General features: G+C 35.3%; 1 protein-coding gene across 1 annotated transcript in view; it reads left to right on the forward strand.

The window, feature by feature from the left end:
* Positions 1–16,609, forward strand: part of MALRD1 (MAM and LDL receptor class A domain containing 1) — a 289,291-nt gene that overhangs the window by 56,938 nt on the left and 215,744 nt on the right. Inside the window, exons 14-17 of the mRNA XM_069776612.1 lie at positions 5,190–5,342; positions 5,494–5,599; positions 6,837–7,204; positions 8,835–9,247. Of these exons, the coding sequence (XP_069632713.1) occupies positions 5,190–5,342; positions 5,494–5,599; positions 6,837–7,204; positions 8,835–9,247 (1,040 nt within the window). The remainder of the gene's footprint in view (positions 1–5,189; positions 5,343–5,493; positions 5,600–6,836; positions 7,205–8,834; positions 9,248–16,609) is intronic.

A 16,609-nucleotide genomic window follows, 5' to 3' on the forward strand; every position in this document is an offset into this window, starting at 1 on the left:
AAGGATTAAGACCAGCTGGTCACAGAGCCAATGATACAGTGTCAGGAGAGAGAACAATAATGAAAGCTTAAAAGTTTGGCAAGAGAGAATAAACCAAGGAGAAGATGGGAATGAAGAATACAGATGTGGAGCAGTGATGGTTTGGGAGGGGTCAGTATGAAGCATGGCAGTAAGTGGCAGAGAACTGAGACCATGTGAGAGGACTTGGAGCAAGGAGCTCTCTGGGGAAATGAGGAAAAACGGTGATGATTTCCAGCTTTCCAGTAAGACTAAGAGTGAGGTAAGAGGTCAGAGAAGAACGGTTGTGGAATAGGGAAAAGGGGAAATAAGCTGTGGAAAGGAAGAACATTGAGGGAAGAGCAAGGGCATTTTTCTGCCAGAGACCACGCACACTTTCAGAATTTCTGTAGAACCCAGAAGTCATGCATCTAACTTTTCTATTTCTGTCAGCAAATGTCTATGTAATATTTCTGGGCAAAAAAAATACATCTTGTTGTTGTATAGTTATGCCTATCCAGTTTCTTGCAAATTATGCAGTGTGACAATGAATATTGCATGAGCTTCAGTGTCAGAGAACACAGAGTAAGAAAGAAGCTAACCTGAATAATGACCATCAGATCTTATCTTTGTTTAGTTCAATAAAAACAGGAACTTTCCCCTTCAGTTATATAGAAGGAGCATTCTAATGGATGTAGGAAGCCAAGCACTTGTTAAAGAATACATAAATTTCTCTAATTTTATTTCACCTGGACCTGGGTATCCAACAGCCTAAATCACCAGGTTATTGTGTTGCTTAAGAGATTTAATTCTCTTCAGACTTCATTAATGTTTTTGAATGGAGGAGAGATTTGGATGTAATTTGCTATCTTTCCAATGAAAAAGTCAATCAAATGTAATTTGATTATTTTGGAGGCTTTTACTGCTTTAGGACTATTTCCCATATCAATACACTGCAATCACTTAGATTCAGAACCTGAGAAGCATTTGCAAATGACAGTATCATAGGAACCAAAAGATTTCCAGAAAATGTCAGGTTTAATAAACCAGTGGTTTTTGATGCTATTTCACTTAAAAATGCTGTTAATGAAACTGCCTTTAGTTAGATAATTGCATATCTGCCTCACTGCACAGAATGGACTGCCATCAAAATCAGCGTTGTGTAGTGAAGATTATTCTGATATTATTTAGAAAATGAAATTGTAACTATTACATGTGACAATACAGTTATTTTTTGTGGGCAATATTTAGGTTAGATGCAGGGTTGATTACTGTTGTGTGTGCACCCACAGAATTTTATTTCTCCCTGTAAAAATCTCAATCTTTACAAGTCCTACAGTTAAGTTAGTATTAGGAGACATGTAGTGCAGTTGGCTTGTTAAAAGTGTAGGTGCACAGTGAAATCACTAGATTTATTTATATCAAAATCTTTTCCCTCTGCCTGTTTTGCTTCTCTTACATGCAAAACTCTTCCTCATTTCATAAGAGATATACGCCTATGTGTTATGGACAAGTCACGTTTGTCTATTACTAAAAAACCCACATGACTGAAATCACAAGTAGGTCTGTTGCAATTTCATGGCTATTGCAGTGGATTTCCCAACAGAAATTAGCAGCAGACATTGTTCTGGAGTGCTTTGTTTCCTGTAGCCATCCTTACAGGAGATTACAATATCTGTCTGTCCTAAATAAATGTTGGATTTAAACTGTGATTTCATATATATGAGAATATCATCATGCAAATTAGGTTAACATTCAACTTTTTACTCTAAATGTTTATGTGGAAGTAGTTTTCTTTTTTATTTTTTTTTATCCAAAACTATAGCATATAATATTTGGGGATGGAAAGTGAGGTAAGGGAGATCTTGAACTGGAATTTTGTGAAGACCAAATGTGTTCGACCTTCAAACAGCAACTTGGTTTTTGTCTTTTTTCCCAGTTAGCATTGCTTATTACTGATGAACTTCTGTAATATTTTTTTTTAATTGACCACTATTCATTTTTTTTACTGTAGAAATGAGCCCAGTGCACCTACAAAGTACAGTGTTGTTTGAATGTGTATACATCATGGCATTAGCAAATAGTAGCTGTGATAGAAAACATGAGTATGGGAAGGCAGATGTAAGACTTTGCAGTGTGTTTGTATTAACCCCCTGTATAAAATAATTTATTAGGATGAGTATGTCCAGAGTTAAACTGGTTTTCATTCCTAGATTTAAAGACTGTCTTCTTTATGACATCTATCTCTAAGTTCCTAAATTTATCTTAAAATTACTGATTAAAAAAAAAAAAGTAAAGTCTATTGGCACATTCAAGCCTTTTTAAACAACCTTTAAGTAAAGAAAAAAGTTGTAAGCCACTAATGATGATGATATGCCTTCACCTGGATTTTTTTATGGTGTGTTCTGCATAAACATACGTGGGCTAAGAGACAGGGAGAGATTTTTGCGGGATATAGAGATTGATGAACTTGCAGTCTTGTAGAAATGCTAATGTCTTAACATCTGTTTTTAAATACAGTTTTCAGCAGGACTTCTTAAATTCTTTTTTGTGTCTTGTGGTAACAAGTCAGCTCAGAGAAAACTAAGTCTGCTGAAGATGTAAAGGCAGCTTTTTCAAAACATCAGTAAAGCCCATTACCATTAAATGCTATGCTCACAGTATGACTTTGGTTCCTTCGTGATTATTGAGGGAGCGTGTTAAAAAAGATGCTAAAATGGGCAGCAAAGAAAAATATATCCATACAGGTGGCATGGATACTATTAGAAGTAAAAAAGCATCAAACAAATAGCTGAAGTAATGTCCAAATGAAAAAGGTAGAAAAGATGACAAATTTTGGTAGGTTAAATGTCAAAACACAGTAAGGATGACAAAACAAAATTTAAGAAAACTAGCAACATATTCCTCAAACACATGAGGAGAAGACAGCCTGGCAGAGTCTATAGGGCCACTTGATGCTTAGAGTATAAAGAGAGCATGTAAGAAGATAAGAAATAGGAGAAAGGCAGACAATAAAGTACTAGGAGAGAAGGCAGATTAGTTTGTGTGTGTTCACTGTGAAAGAAACTACAGAGGTACCCAAGCAACACCCTTTTTTTCTGGATAATCTGTCTGAAATGGAAGTGCCAGTCAAAGAGGTTATGGGACAATTAGGTAATTGAAGTGTTATCAAGCATCAAGAACCAACTCCATTTCACCCAGGCTCTACAGGCTTGCTCTATTCTTGTATCTTCCCTAGGTGTTAAATAGTTGGCTTGAGATTTAGTTGAAGGTTTCAAGGTTATTTTATCTCAATGTGTTCATCCATGCTTAAGTTAAATGTATGGTCTGGTGCATCCTTTCTTTTATGTTTTGCCTCTGTTACAAGTTACAGATGCAAGAAGTCTGGGCTCAGACTTAACAGTTTTATCTTGTTTATTTGCCTCTTTTGGTGTAACTATCTGTGTCCAAGGTTTGTCATGTTCTTTGTTGCTGTTCTCCTGGGAATATGGGACAGTTTCTTCTATCAAACAAAAACCAAATCAGAAATAGCTCTCCATATTCTCTTATCATTATGTTCTGTCAGTGGATTTTCAGTCATTGCCATCATGACTAGATCCCTGAATATTTGCAAATATTTTTGTCTTCATTTTATACTATCAAAACATTCTATCAAAAAATTTCTTCTTTCTGTTTTTTGTCACATTTGATCTACATCTTTTTATCATTGACATTTCTGACCCACATACACCGTATGTATAATGAATTCATATTTTATTTGATCTCTTAAATGTTATTTGGTCTTCCGTATTTGTGGAATGATTTGGTTTTTTTGAAGCAGCATTAACAACAAGGCCCAGTTGGATGATGCTTTGAGCAACCTGCTGTAGTAGGTGTCCCTGCCCATGGCAGGGGGGTTGGAACTAGACGGTGTTTAAGGTCCCTTCCAACCCAAACCATTCTATGATTCTGTTCTGTGATTCTAACTGTGGATTTCTATGTGCTTTGCTTAATAATCTACAGAATCTTGTCTTTTTAGAAGCCCTAACCAAAAATAATGCTAACTTGGCTGATTAGTAATTTTTTCATTCTTTCTAACAAATTACGTATAACTTAATGTGACACAGGTCTTAAAAAAAAAAAAAAAAATCAAAACTCCTCCTATATCTTCCATAAATAAACATTTATGTAATCATATTCTCCAAGAGACTGCATTTGATTCTGAAATATCCATTTTCTATACCTTAATGATATAGCCACTGGAACTTGTGGAACGATGTTATAAAAGAATGGTAGATTCTGACAGTCATGTCTGTATATTTTTTTATTTATTTTATATATATAACTAATAAATTATTGCTTAAAAAAAATCTTGAAATAATTTTCCTAATGTTTTCCATTAAAAGCCTGTTACAATTACAGGACTCAAAAATACCATTTTGTGATTTAATGAGCATTTTTTTTAAAGTGCAGAAGAGAAAACCTGATGTTTCTTCATTTTAACATAATAACTATTTGTCAATTTACATTTGCTCATACACGACACCCTTCCGCTCCTTTCTTTCCTTTATTTTGCATTATACACATTTTCTAAAATATCTTTGTTCTTTTAAATGGAGAACTGAAGAATGCAGCTTGAATATGTTTTTCAAATCTTTTTCACTGCAGTAATTTGTGTTTCAGAGATTTCCTCCTTTTACCAATGTCATAGTGTCTCAGTAATACCTGATATTTAACTTAATTCCTATTATAACTAGAGGAAGGGTTTTGTTATTATTGGTATACTTGCTGAGATTCAGGAAATAAGGGATTTGATTTCTGGCTCCAGCATCGATTCCCTAAAAGATCTTGCAGAAGGCTTGTTACTGCTCTGTGTGCTCGCTGTGTAATGTGAGGACTGTGAAGTCTGTTTTCACCGCCTCCTCACCCGCTTTGAGTGCTTTGGCTGCAGTGCCTTTAGAGGGCAGGGCTTGTTTTACTGAATACATTGCATATGATGATGGTTTGGTAGTTTCTGTGGGACTGCTGTTTTACCCAACTGTTTTAAAACAAATCCCCCACCTTGTACTCTGCCTGCCCATGCCCCTTTCCTAGACTTCCTTCTAGAATATCAGTGACTTATTAGAAACATTTTATTTCCTTTTCATAGTGCAAAGCCTGTTTAGCAATGCTATGTACAGAGAATGAGTAAAATGTCTCTTACTTCTTTTCAGCTGCTGTATGTGACTTTGAAAGAGAGAGCTGTGGCTGGATTGAAACTGCAAATGCAGATGACTTTGACTGGGTAAGAAGTTCCAGTAGTGCTCTTGCACCAGCTTTTCAGAAGCAAGCTCCTCTGCAGGATCACACCTGCAACAAATCTGAAGGTAAGACAAGCCAGGCCTAGAAACAGAGAAGTAGAATAGATACACCTGCTTTTTAATTAGATTTTAAGTGGAGGCCATGAATGCTTTAAAAACCCTTAGAAACACTTTCTTTCTTCAACCTGAAAAGTTGTTTTCTGTTTTATTTTGATAGGTCATTTCATGTTCATTCTGAAAAACAGCAGCAGCATTTCACAAGTAGCTCAGCTACGAAGCCCAAAGTTCAGGCAAACTGGATCAAATTGCACATTGTCCTTTTGGTATGAAATAATTTAGATTTCAAATTCACTGATCATCTCACATGATTCTCTTGGACTGAGCTTGAGGTTATAGTTTAAAATAGGCACACCTTCCTCTGCAGTATTTATTTCTTTTTATTCTTTAATCATATAGTCTTTGCTGTGAACAATATGCAGAAATAAGCTGAAGCACTTGGAGAACAGAACTGAAACATGGGAAGACTTTGTTGTCACGCTTTGAGCAAAATTATATTAAAGGATTGCGTCTGCATACATATAGACAAATACCACAATCATTTTGCTAACATTTCTACTTTGGTTAAGTACATTTGAAAATGTGGAATTTTGTTCAAGAACAGGAAACCATCCAAAAATCTAGTAGCTCCCTGAGTCACCTAGAGTATCCAAAGTTAGATTGCAGTACAAGAATTGGAGCTTTGCTTCCAATCCTTTCTTTATGTATACGGAAAACAAAAACCCCTTTCAGTTATTATCTTGTCTCAGTCTTTGTGCAATCTTGTGAAAGAGGGACAGAAAAAGTAAACTGTGATAATTTGTTTACTAAGGTCAAAAGTAGTGCTACTGTTTAAATAAATGTTTGGCCTGGCTTATTATTAAGTGCAGTTTTTCTCAGTAATGTCAAATACATTTACCACAGGAAGAGGAAAAATCTTTTTATCAAAGACTCAAGACTTGACGGTGGAGTGTAGTTCTGGAAATTACAAGTTATTGGTCCTGTTCCTGGTTCTGTTCCCAGTTTTGTTATATGATTTCTCACCTAAGAATTTATGATTTTTAAATACTTTGAGATTCTCCAATAATGCTGTAAAATGCAACATGTTAACAATAACTAGCACAGATAGGTGTACTTTTGCGTTCAGTAAGTGTTCTGTTTTTCTTTCTTGAAACTTTACAATTCTGTATTAAATTAAATTTATGAAAAACATATTATGTATCTTGAGTGAGCAGTGTTTATTGCTTAATATGAAAGCAAATGTGTCTCTTCAGTTATGGAGTTTAATTTAATGAAGTATGCTTCTTCTTTCATAATCTTCGATTCTTGAAATAAGCTCTAGACTGATACAGCAGCCTACCTACCACCATACAGAAAGTGGACTGAATTACAGATAAACTGGAAATAAGCACTGTGGACTTCCTATATTTCATGTAGCTCTGACAGGAAAGATACTGGCCATTATATGTGATGTGGTCCATACTCATTTTTTGCATCCTTAACTTCTTTTTTTCATCATTTTAGGTATTACAATTATGGACGGTCAGTTGGGGCAGCAGAGATGCACTTGCTTGTGGATGGGCTGAAACAACCTACTGTCCTTTGGAAGGCATATTACAACGAGGGAAATCAATGGCTGAAGGCAGTCATTCAGCTTGGACGCCTTCCACGTCCTTTCCAATTATCACTTGATAAAATCAGTCTGGGTTTTTATGACGGCGTCTCAGCAATTGATGATATTACATTTGAAAATTGTGCTCTTCCACCTCCAGCATTAAGTTGTGAAGGTGCTAATCGTTTCTGGTGTAGAGACACAAAAGCATGTATCGACAGTTTATTGGTCTGTGATCTTGTGGATAACTGTGGGGATGGATCAGATGAAGACAACTGTAGTAAGTACTTTCCATTATTGCTTACTTTATATCAACCCAAAATTTACTTGCCAAATTCATCCCTGGAGTAAAAAGCACAGTATTGTTACAGCCTATCAATGTCACAGCCAGTGACGATTCAACTGAATATAGTTACTGGTGAAACAAACTGAAAATTTTTAACTTAAATGCATATGGTGACTTACAACTGCGGGTAAATAGATTTCAATCTCCTTTATCCAAATGAGTTGTATTTCTTTAACTTTTGTAAAACACACACATGCATTACAAGTTTACTTTAAAAGAGGGGATTCACAATCTGCCAGTTCATTTGGATTAACATGCTGTCTTTGGTTATACTGATGGAAGTACAGTGGAAGACGTATATGGACTGGGAGGAATGTATAACCTATCTCTTTTTATGACCTATATTCTATCTAAAGAACATTAAAGTATCTGTACTAGAAGATATTAGTCATCCTGGGCATAATTGTCCCTTTCAAAGAACAAACTTGTAAGTACTGAGGAAAGCTGTGGGTCATTCACATTTTTGACATTCACCTTGCAGTGCTGAAAGGTGCTGTTGCTTTTCTTCCCAAAGCATGCATTCATCCATTTTAAGAACTCAAGAACATTAATATAAAATAAAATTAAATAGCAGTTCCTTTATCACATCCTGAGGTAACTAAATTATGCAAATCACAATGAGTTTGAGAAACAGGGGACACCTTACATGCTTGAGGGGATACCAGCCTGTACTGATATTTGCTGAATATCAACTTAAAACTGATCCGAATTTAAAAGAAAGTGAAGGCTTTCCAGCCTACTTCAGTTTTCCCGCTTGTAAAATGTCTATCTTGTTTATAACCCATTTTGAGATCTATAGTAAGAGTACCATATGACTTGCAGTTTTAAACATCATAAAAAATAACAGCTTAATTAAAAAAAAAAAGGGCTATTATGTCAGTTACTGTTTATGAAGGGCAGATGCAAAGATGATACGGAAGTTCTCCACCTTTGATACACATTTTATTTTTTTATGATAGAAGTAATTGGTCTAATCAATATATTTTGCCTTGGTGTCAAATAATAAAGTGCAGCTGTGTTATAAATGCCTCTCTTGATAGCTTTATCAAAGCTAAATTCATGTTACTATTATTGTGGATAAAAAAGATCTAAAACACAACCCATTTTTAGGGCTACTTCTGCCATGCAAAAACATATTAAGTAACTTATTGCACATACCGACGAGACTATATCCTGTGGTTTATTCCATCCAATCAACCTCAGTTTTAACTCCTTCACTCAGTTAAATTTCGGTTAAAGAACTTTGCATGCTTTAATTATAAAAATACATACATTTAATAATATGAATAATAAAATGTTATTCACAGTTCTGTTTATGCAATAAATTAATTATGTACAGCTTGTCAGATATATATCAAAAGAGGAGGTGATTAAGTAAAGATTTATTTTTCTTTTTTTGTCCAGGCAAGGGTATATTTATTCTTCAGAAGGGAATTTTTGCAAGGAGAAGAAGATATGCATTTTTTCTCTATATTAGAAATTTTTGCAAGGAGGCAAAAATATTAAAGCACGATCACCTTTCAATACTGCTTTCACCTGACAGTCTGTTCTGTTTACATTTCAGACCCTGACCTACAGTGTGACTTTGAAAATGGGCTGTGCAATTGGGAGCAGGATGTTGAGGATGACTTTGATTGGATCAGAATACAGGGTCCAACCCCCACGGTTAATACAGGCCCATTAACGGATCACACCACAGGCACAGCCAGGGGACACTACCTCTACATGGAATCCTCCGAGCCACGCCAGTTCCAAGATAAAGCCCTTTTGCTTAGTCCTCTCTTCAACCCTTCTGGCAATGGAACCTGCATTTTCCGCTTTCATTATCATATGTTTGGAAAGGAAGTTTACAAGCTGTCAGTCTTCCAGAGGACTGTGAGTAATACCAAGGGATGGCTATTGTGGTACAAGTTTGGAAATCAAGGAAACCGATGGATCAGACAGACACTCTACATCAGCAGCTCTAAGCCGTTTCAGGTATGATCCTTCTAGGTTGCGAAGTGCTTATTTGCTGCATCGTAACACACTGCAAGTATAAAAATGACTGTGCAATCCCAAAGGTATTTGTAACTGTCTGATCAAATTTACTTTGAAATACATTTGTAGGGTTTTTTTTGACAAAATATGTCTGAAATATTTATTTTTTGTTGAATTTACTTCCCCCCCTAAACCACTAAATTTTAATGTTTTGAACAGGAACCTGTGGCATTTAAAGTAGATGCTATTTTTGTTTTTCAAGTATTTGGTGAAACAAACTTATCTGAATCTGCTACAGAACAGCTTGGCAAAAATTCTGATTCATTCTGAAAAAAAGGACTGTTAAAAAGATTATCCTCTTCTCTGCCTTACTTTTCCAGAGTTATGTGTTATTCTTTAATTATATAATGCCAGAAAAAATATCAGTTCAAAATATTTGGGTGCAAGGCTAGGTCAACAATCAAATATCGTTTGGAGAAAGATATGAGTACAGTAAGTTACAGCTACAAATCTTGATTTATTTTTCCACCTTTTAACAATTGTATATGTTATTTACTTTTCAGTATGTGTGATCTGTTTATTGTGGTCGGGTTAATGAACCTGCAGGTTTATTAGAGGAGACATTAGTTCCCTTGACTGCCAACTGGTCATAAAATTAACTTAAACCCCAAAACATATTATAAAAAGGAACACCTTCCATTTAAATCTGGTATAATGCAATATTTCCTTTAGATTGTCCCACATGTATTTCCCAAAAGATTATTTGTAGGTAGAGAGAAGTTCTAACCTCTTTGGAGGAAAAGGCCTTAATATTACTGTGGTTGCACAGAGGCACCTGGAAGGAGAGTGCTCATTTTTTGTCAAGACACTTTGTAGAAACATAAAGGAGTATCAACAGAATGCTAACAAGGCTTTTTTTTTTTTTTTTTAGGTAAGAAAACATATCCTGTGTCTGGTAGTTTGTCTAAAGAACTATAAACATACATGTCCTATATTTGACCTCCTGAGGGTTAGGAAGGTCTGTTCAGTAACTGAAAATATTTTTAATGCATTAGTGTTGTAGGGTTTTCTATCGTAATCGCCAAGTTCTGTGCAGGGAATGCAAGGATCTTATATTCTTTCAATGTAGTTTTGTTTTCTGTAGTCATTTTTGAGGGGCATGAGGTGTTAAGGTATAATTTGGTAGTCTGTTCTGATGAAAGAGATGAAGATCTGATGTTCATTGTTGTGTATTGCATTTCTTATGATGGAGCTTGCTGTATCACAACCTATGACCCTTCAAAACTCAGAAATTTTGAAGAGATCAAGTTATTCTGTTGCTAGTAAGTTGCCAGGTGCTGACCTCTCTCCAATTGTCCTTTTAAGTGCATAGTGTTTGGATACTTCCAGGGCTAAAGACCTGTGAGTTGAAAGGTCTTTACACTCTGTTACCATTTTTTCTCTGAAGTATTTCTACTGAAATGTGTACTAGAACAGCCTCTCAGTTAGTTTTGGGCTGCCTACTGGCTGGGTAACAGTATTAAAGTTGCAGCCTCTATGTTTACTATGTTGTGTTCCTCACAGCCTATAAAGTCAGTGGTTCAGTGTTTTCACACCACATGCTTAAAGTCTTGTAGGTCACCTCCATGCTTCAAATGATATGTTTAGATTCACTTGAGAATGGATTTTTTTTTTTTCTTCAATGTCTAAAAATAAGAAAGAACTTTTTAATGATTTTCTGGTCAAAATACATGTCTTGACTTCCTAATCTTCTCCATGTCTAGCCAGAGCATCTTGTCAGCTTTTTTAGGATTTTCAGAGATTCCTGTTGAATGAAAAACATTAGACTCTAGGACCAAAGATGGCTTAAGTCTTTGTAACGTAGACCTTTGTTTTGCCTTTTCTCTTCTAAATAAGAGATGATCATACATCTGTGATAGCTGATACCACCTCTTCCTCTTTCATCCCTTTGTAAGTCTGTCATTTGTTTACCACATTCCAAGAAAGAATTACTATGAATAGTAAATCCCTCAAATTCACATTTTCAGTTTATTTACTAGCATGGGATGCCAACTTTGGGAGCATAGAAACAACTGTGCCTATATACTAACTGTTAGGAAAAGAAGGAGTTCTCAGCAGCAAAGAAAGATACTTGACTACTGCCGGAAAGCCAGATCCCCTTTTGAAAGTTTGGAACTCTATAGACTTGAAACTGTAGGGCCTTCAAATTGAATGCTCTGGCAGAAACCCAAAGGGAACAGCACATGAAGTCTTCCTTTACTCACACCAGTTCCCACTAAACCTCAGAATCTCAAATTTCTCAGGAAACCTTTGTTCTAGCTGCCATCAAACCATGGCTGAAGTTAGTTGCTGTTCCGTCAGATAGTTTTAGATCAGAGTGTTCAATGTGACATCAGCGAGCAGAACAGGACTATCTGGATGAGTGAAAAGGGAAATTTAGAGGTAAATTATTTAAATGAAAGGAATGCAGTTTTCTGAGCCAAAATTAAGCATCTCTCTCAAATACTAATACTGACAAATAACAAAACTGGTCCAAAATATACATGCTTATAAAACTCAGTTTTGCAGCTTTAGTAATCTAGAGTTACCCTTTGAATTCAGAACTGGTATGACACAGAAATCTGCAAAGGATTTAATAAACTGCGGGAAATTATACTTTTTTTTTTTTTGTAAAAATTTCAATTTAAAAATATATTCCTTTTCAAGATATTCCTTTTTTACTATATGGGATGCTTGTTTCAACATGAAAAAGAATAGGCTGTTGAGTGTACTTGTCTCCTTACTTGATCTATGTTTATTTTAATCTCCCCGAGAAGTTTACTTAGATGTCTTTTCCTTAAAAGTACACTTGAAAAGTTAGTAAAATAAGACTCTGTCCATGGTAGGCTACTTATATTGATGGTGAATAGTGTTTGCTTTTATCTACCTTGAATAATCATAATACCTGAAATAGTTTCTGCTCAGAAGAAAGTGCAAAGATTCTATTTTAATATCTTAGGTAAATGTAGCTGTCTCAGCTTGCTCTATTCATTCAAATCTCTGTAGATACAGAAAAAGGAAATGGTGATGTTATGTGAACAATCACAAAATTCTGTATCTCAATCATTTTGGGCAGTGTAGTATCCTTTTAGTCATGATATAAATCACATATCTACCATGTCCATCATAAGACATCTAGGGATACTTTACTATATTGTGAAACATATTATGAAAAAAAGAAAAAATAATTACCTTTACCCCAATCCGATTCACTTTTTGCTCATCTGCAATGTGTATATTTAATCTCTGTGAACAAAGGTGGTTATAGATCTTTGATACTCCAAAGCATAAGTAATACATAAAGGACTCTAATATTCTGTGATGATTTTATAATGATCAGTCTAGGTTTTTTAAGTTGGCTGTTATTAAACTTAAAAATGCAAATATGTTGTTTAAGTACAGGATTGATTATTAATGCTATATTGAGTATAATTACTAAAAATCTTAGTATTTTGAGTATCATATATAAAACCTTACATCTCCCTTCAAATATAAAACTTTATCCCTTTAAGTGTGAAAAACAAGGACCAAAATCAGAAGGAAATAATAATGAAAAATTATTGAAAAATAATTATGCAAGTTTATATGCAAAATAAATTTGCAATTAAGTAGATATAAAAAGCATTTGATATTTTCCTATTTTACAAGTTCTTAAGAAAAGTAAACAACCAAATCCACTGTAATAATTTTACTCTTATTATCAATTAGGTATTATCTTAGAAAGTAATGGAATATTGATTGAAAATTAGAATGATACATTTGCTATGAATATAGAATAGCACTATGATCTACAAAGACAAACACAAGCCAGCCTTCTTTCTCCAGCTACTATTTTTAGTACCTGTTGTGCTATTTTTATGTTCTTCTCAGTGTAGAATCCAAACTGTTGTATTTTAAGGGCCTGATTCTAAAACATCTATGCTGAGTATATTGATAATGGTGCAAATTAGATTTCTCAAGCTCCTGAGCAGCATTTTAAACTAGATATAATGGTTTGGAATATGACCAAACATGGGAAGACAGATGGCTGAAGCACAGTGGATCCCTTTCCTTTTTTTTTGTACATTGCTATTTGTACCTTTGACACTCTAACGTGCTGTTTTCAGGTATAGTGGTTGCACCATTCATTGCTCATGATTTAAAACAAGACAAATTTGTATATTCAAAGTTTTGTCAGTTTGGGGAAAAAATACTTTCTGGCCTGAAAAGGACCTCTGTTTTGTTAAAGCAAAATATGGCTTGTGTCTTTGCATACTTCTGATGTTCTGAATACCCCCATCTCTTATTCAGGCTGAGCTATCACAGTACAGGCTGACCAGTCTTATTTTAGATGTTCTCACATAAAGGACTTTGATGTTAGAGCATTTTACTGTGGGTTGTAAATGCATCAAAAAGAACTAACTTAGTTGTCTTGTAAAATCATTTTGTCTCATTTGGTGTTACATAGCATGATGTGAGTTGTCTCTTGCAGCATCTGCGAGGTAGCAATGTTCAATATGACTGTAGTGACAGCTTTTGTTGTTATTATTGTTGTAAATCCTAGAACCCCTAGGGATTCCCACATGCCATCTCCCTTTTAAGTTCCTCAGCTCATAGGATCTGATGTTGTAGCTGCCTCGTGCTGAACTGGGAGGCACTCCCTGTTACAATCGCTGAGCATCATTTCTAGATCAGACAGCAGGAAACATCTCTGAGAATCATTAGGGTCACCTTTACTCTTGCAGACATGAAGCAATGAAAGCCAGCCTTCAGGAAGGCTTTGTTTTACTTTGCTACAACAGGATTTACACTGAGTGAAGCATTACAAGTGTCACCAATACCAACTTAGACAGCCACCTTGGAAGTTTTACCCCTAAGAGCTGTTAGTTGTCAGTTGAAGAGGAAGCCTTGGGTCACTTCCAAAGAAATCCTTGATGAAATTAATGTATGTCACAATACTTTGGATGAAAGAGAAAATTACTTCTGAAATTATTTTCTAAGTTAGTCACAGCCCTAATAATATATTATTTGTGACCTGTGACAAAATCATCAAATTTAATATCAGTTTTATAGCCGTTCAGATGCAAAGGGTGAAGTGTTAGTCATAATTAGTTCCGACACATAAATTCTCAAATATATTTCTTGAATGGCGCTAAATCAATAAACAACTTTAGTTTTTTAGGAGCAGAATTTGTCTAAAGACAGATAAGAATCTAAAGGAAGTTTTCTTCATTTCTGAAACACTAGATTAAGGTGATTGTTTTGTCTTTTAATACATTCATTTAAATCTTCTTTTTCATCTTTTCATTTCTGTTATGGAGATATACGGCATATTATACCTTTTCTTACAAATATTTTCAAATTCAAAGGCAAATATCTCACTCTGAACACATTTTATTTTTAATTACTCTTATCTTTTAGCCATAGAATTAGCTGTGGAGGCGCACAGTTACAGTTGAGTTTTTAACCTTGATTATAGGGTTACATTAGGTTTTCCTTAATTAGACCGAGCTACTTATTGTGTTATGGTTTTGGTATGCCCTTGACATAAGATCAGTTTGGTGTCAAATATATGTGTGGTAAATATACATTATTTGCACACAGGCTCTTACCATTCATCTAAAAAGAGAGACAGGAAGGGCTAAAAAAATGTATTTAAGGTACTACCAGGTAGCTGATCTCAAATCACATAGGTAGTATCTACTTTCGCATCCTCTACTCCCTCCCTTTTCATTCCTCAGTGAGATGAGGTAGTGATTCTTCTTTGGGGATTCTGGTGATCTGCTCTGTAATAAGTGAAACAGGATCACAAAGCTCCCTCTTCAGTTATTTCTGCAATTCTAGATGTTTCTTGCAGTTCCTTTTCTGACAAGAGAGCAGATTGATCAACACTCTCACCCTACCCCCCAACCATTTCTGTAATGAAAAACTCAGGGTCCTAGTGGAAAATGGACTTTTTGGCATAATTCTACTTTACAAACTATTCTTAAAGTGGCTTTGAGTTCAGTTTCAAACAAAAAGCCTGTGCTATGGCAAGTTGTGAGGTTTCAGAATTTAGTGGTTTTATTCCATGCATCTCTAGTGGTGATAATTACATTTCATACATGAATAATATAGCAGGACTTGTTATAGTAGACTAAATACCCTTTGTATCAATTTAAGAAAAAATAATGACTTGCTAGGCATCCTTGTCAGCTAGAATATCCTTGAAGTAAGAAAATGTCAAATTTCATTTCCTACATAAGAAGCATCAGAGCGATTGAAATGACAGTTCTAGATCTCATATCACATTTCACAGAACCTCTGAGAGAAATTTTTAGTGGAGTTTGTAATGTCAATACTTTTGTAAATCGACTTAAGTGTGGGAGTTTTTCAGTCTCCCCTGATCATTAACCAATAAGTGTCAGATTAAAATTCTGGACTTAGACTGATGTACCCCAGAAAATGGAGCTGACCAAACTTAGCCATATTCTACTTCTTACATGCAGTGTGACTGGAAGAGTGCGCATACCTTTTTATTGTCCCCAAAATAAGTACTATATCCTAGTGTGAAAAGCAATGTGAGGAGACCCTGTTTCAACCTGTTATAGTTGCATATCAGCACATGCAGCCAGGACTTATCCTTACCACTCAAAGTGTTGTTAGAAGGAAACTGGTTCTGAACAGTTTGTAGTCTTTCTTCTATATATCCTGAGGAAATTAAAAAAAAAATTAATTGTGTATTTGCCCTTACATTAGAGACATTAAGCTGAAAAAAAAAAAATTGAAGTAGAAAAGTTTGACCCTTTCTAGAATACCTGGGTAAAGTGTGTTCCTCTTGGAAAGAGAGATGGTTGAGATGTAACAGAAACATCAAATCAACAGTGTCGTAGAGAAGCTGCGTAGAGAATGATCTTTAATGTTTTACCTGAATACAGAGAATGAGAGGTACTCTGTGAAATTATTAGGCAACACAATCAAAACAAAAGGAAATAATATTTTAGGATGGTCTGTTGTACAATTCATTGCTGAGGGATGTTTTGGGTACAAGTACGAATGGGATCAATAAGCATCTTGGCATATTATCAAAAGAAAAGTCTGTTAAGGGCTGCTAGCACAACAGTGCAATGAGGCTATAACCTCCCACCTGTGATATACTGCCAAGAGTTTGGGAGCCATCAACTGCCTGCCTGTTCTGTTCTCATTGTGGCTGTGGCAGCAGTCCACTGGGAGACACACACTGCAGTTTGCTGGACGGCTGACCTAACCTCTGGTACATCTGTCCTCATGCTGTGAGGCATTGTGCTGCAGACAGCTTTCAGTGCATCAAGAGGCTCACCCTTTTTGATATTCTAACTATGATTT

This window comes from Haliaeetus albicilla, chromosome 2 (assembly GCF_947461875.1).
Source record: "Haliaeetus albicilla chromosome 2, bHalAlb1.1, whole genome shotgun sequence".
NCBI classification, from domain to species: domain Eukaryota; kingdom Metazoa; phylum Chordata; class Aves; order Accipitriformes; family Accipitridae; genus Haliaeetus; species Haliaeetus albicilla.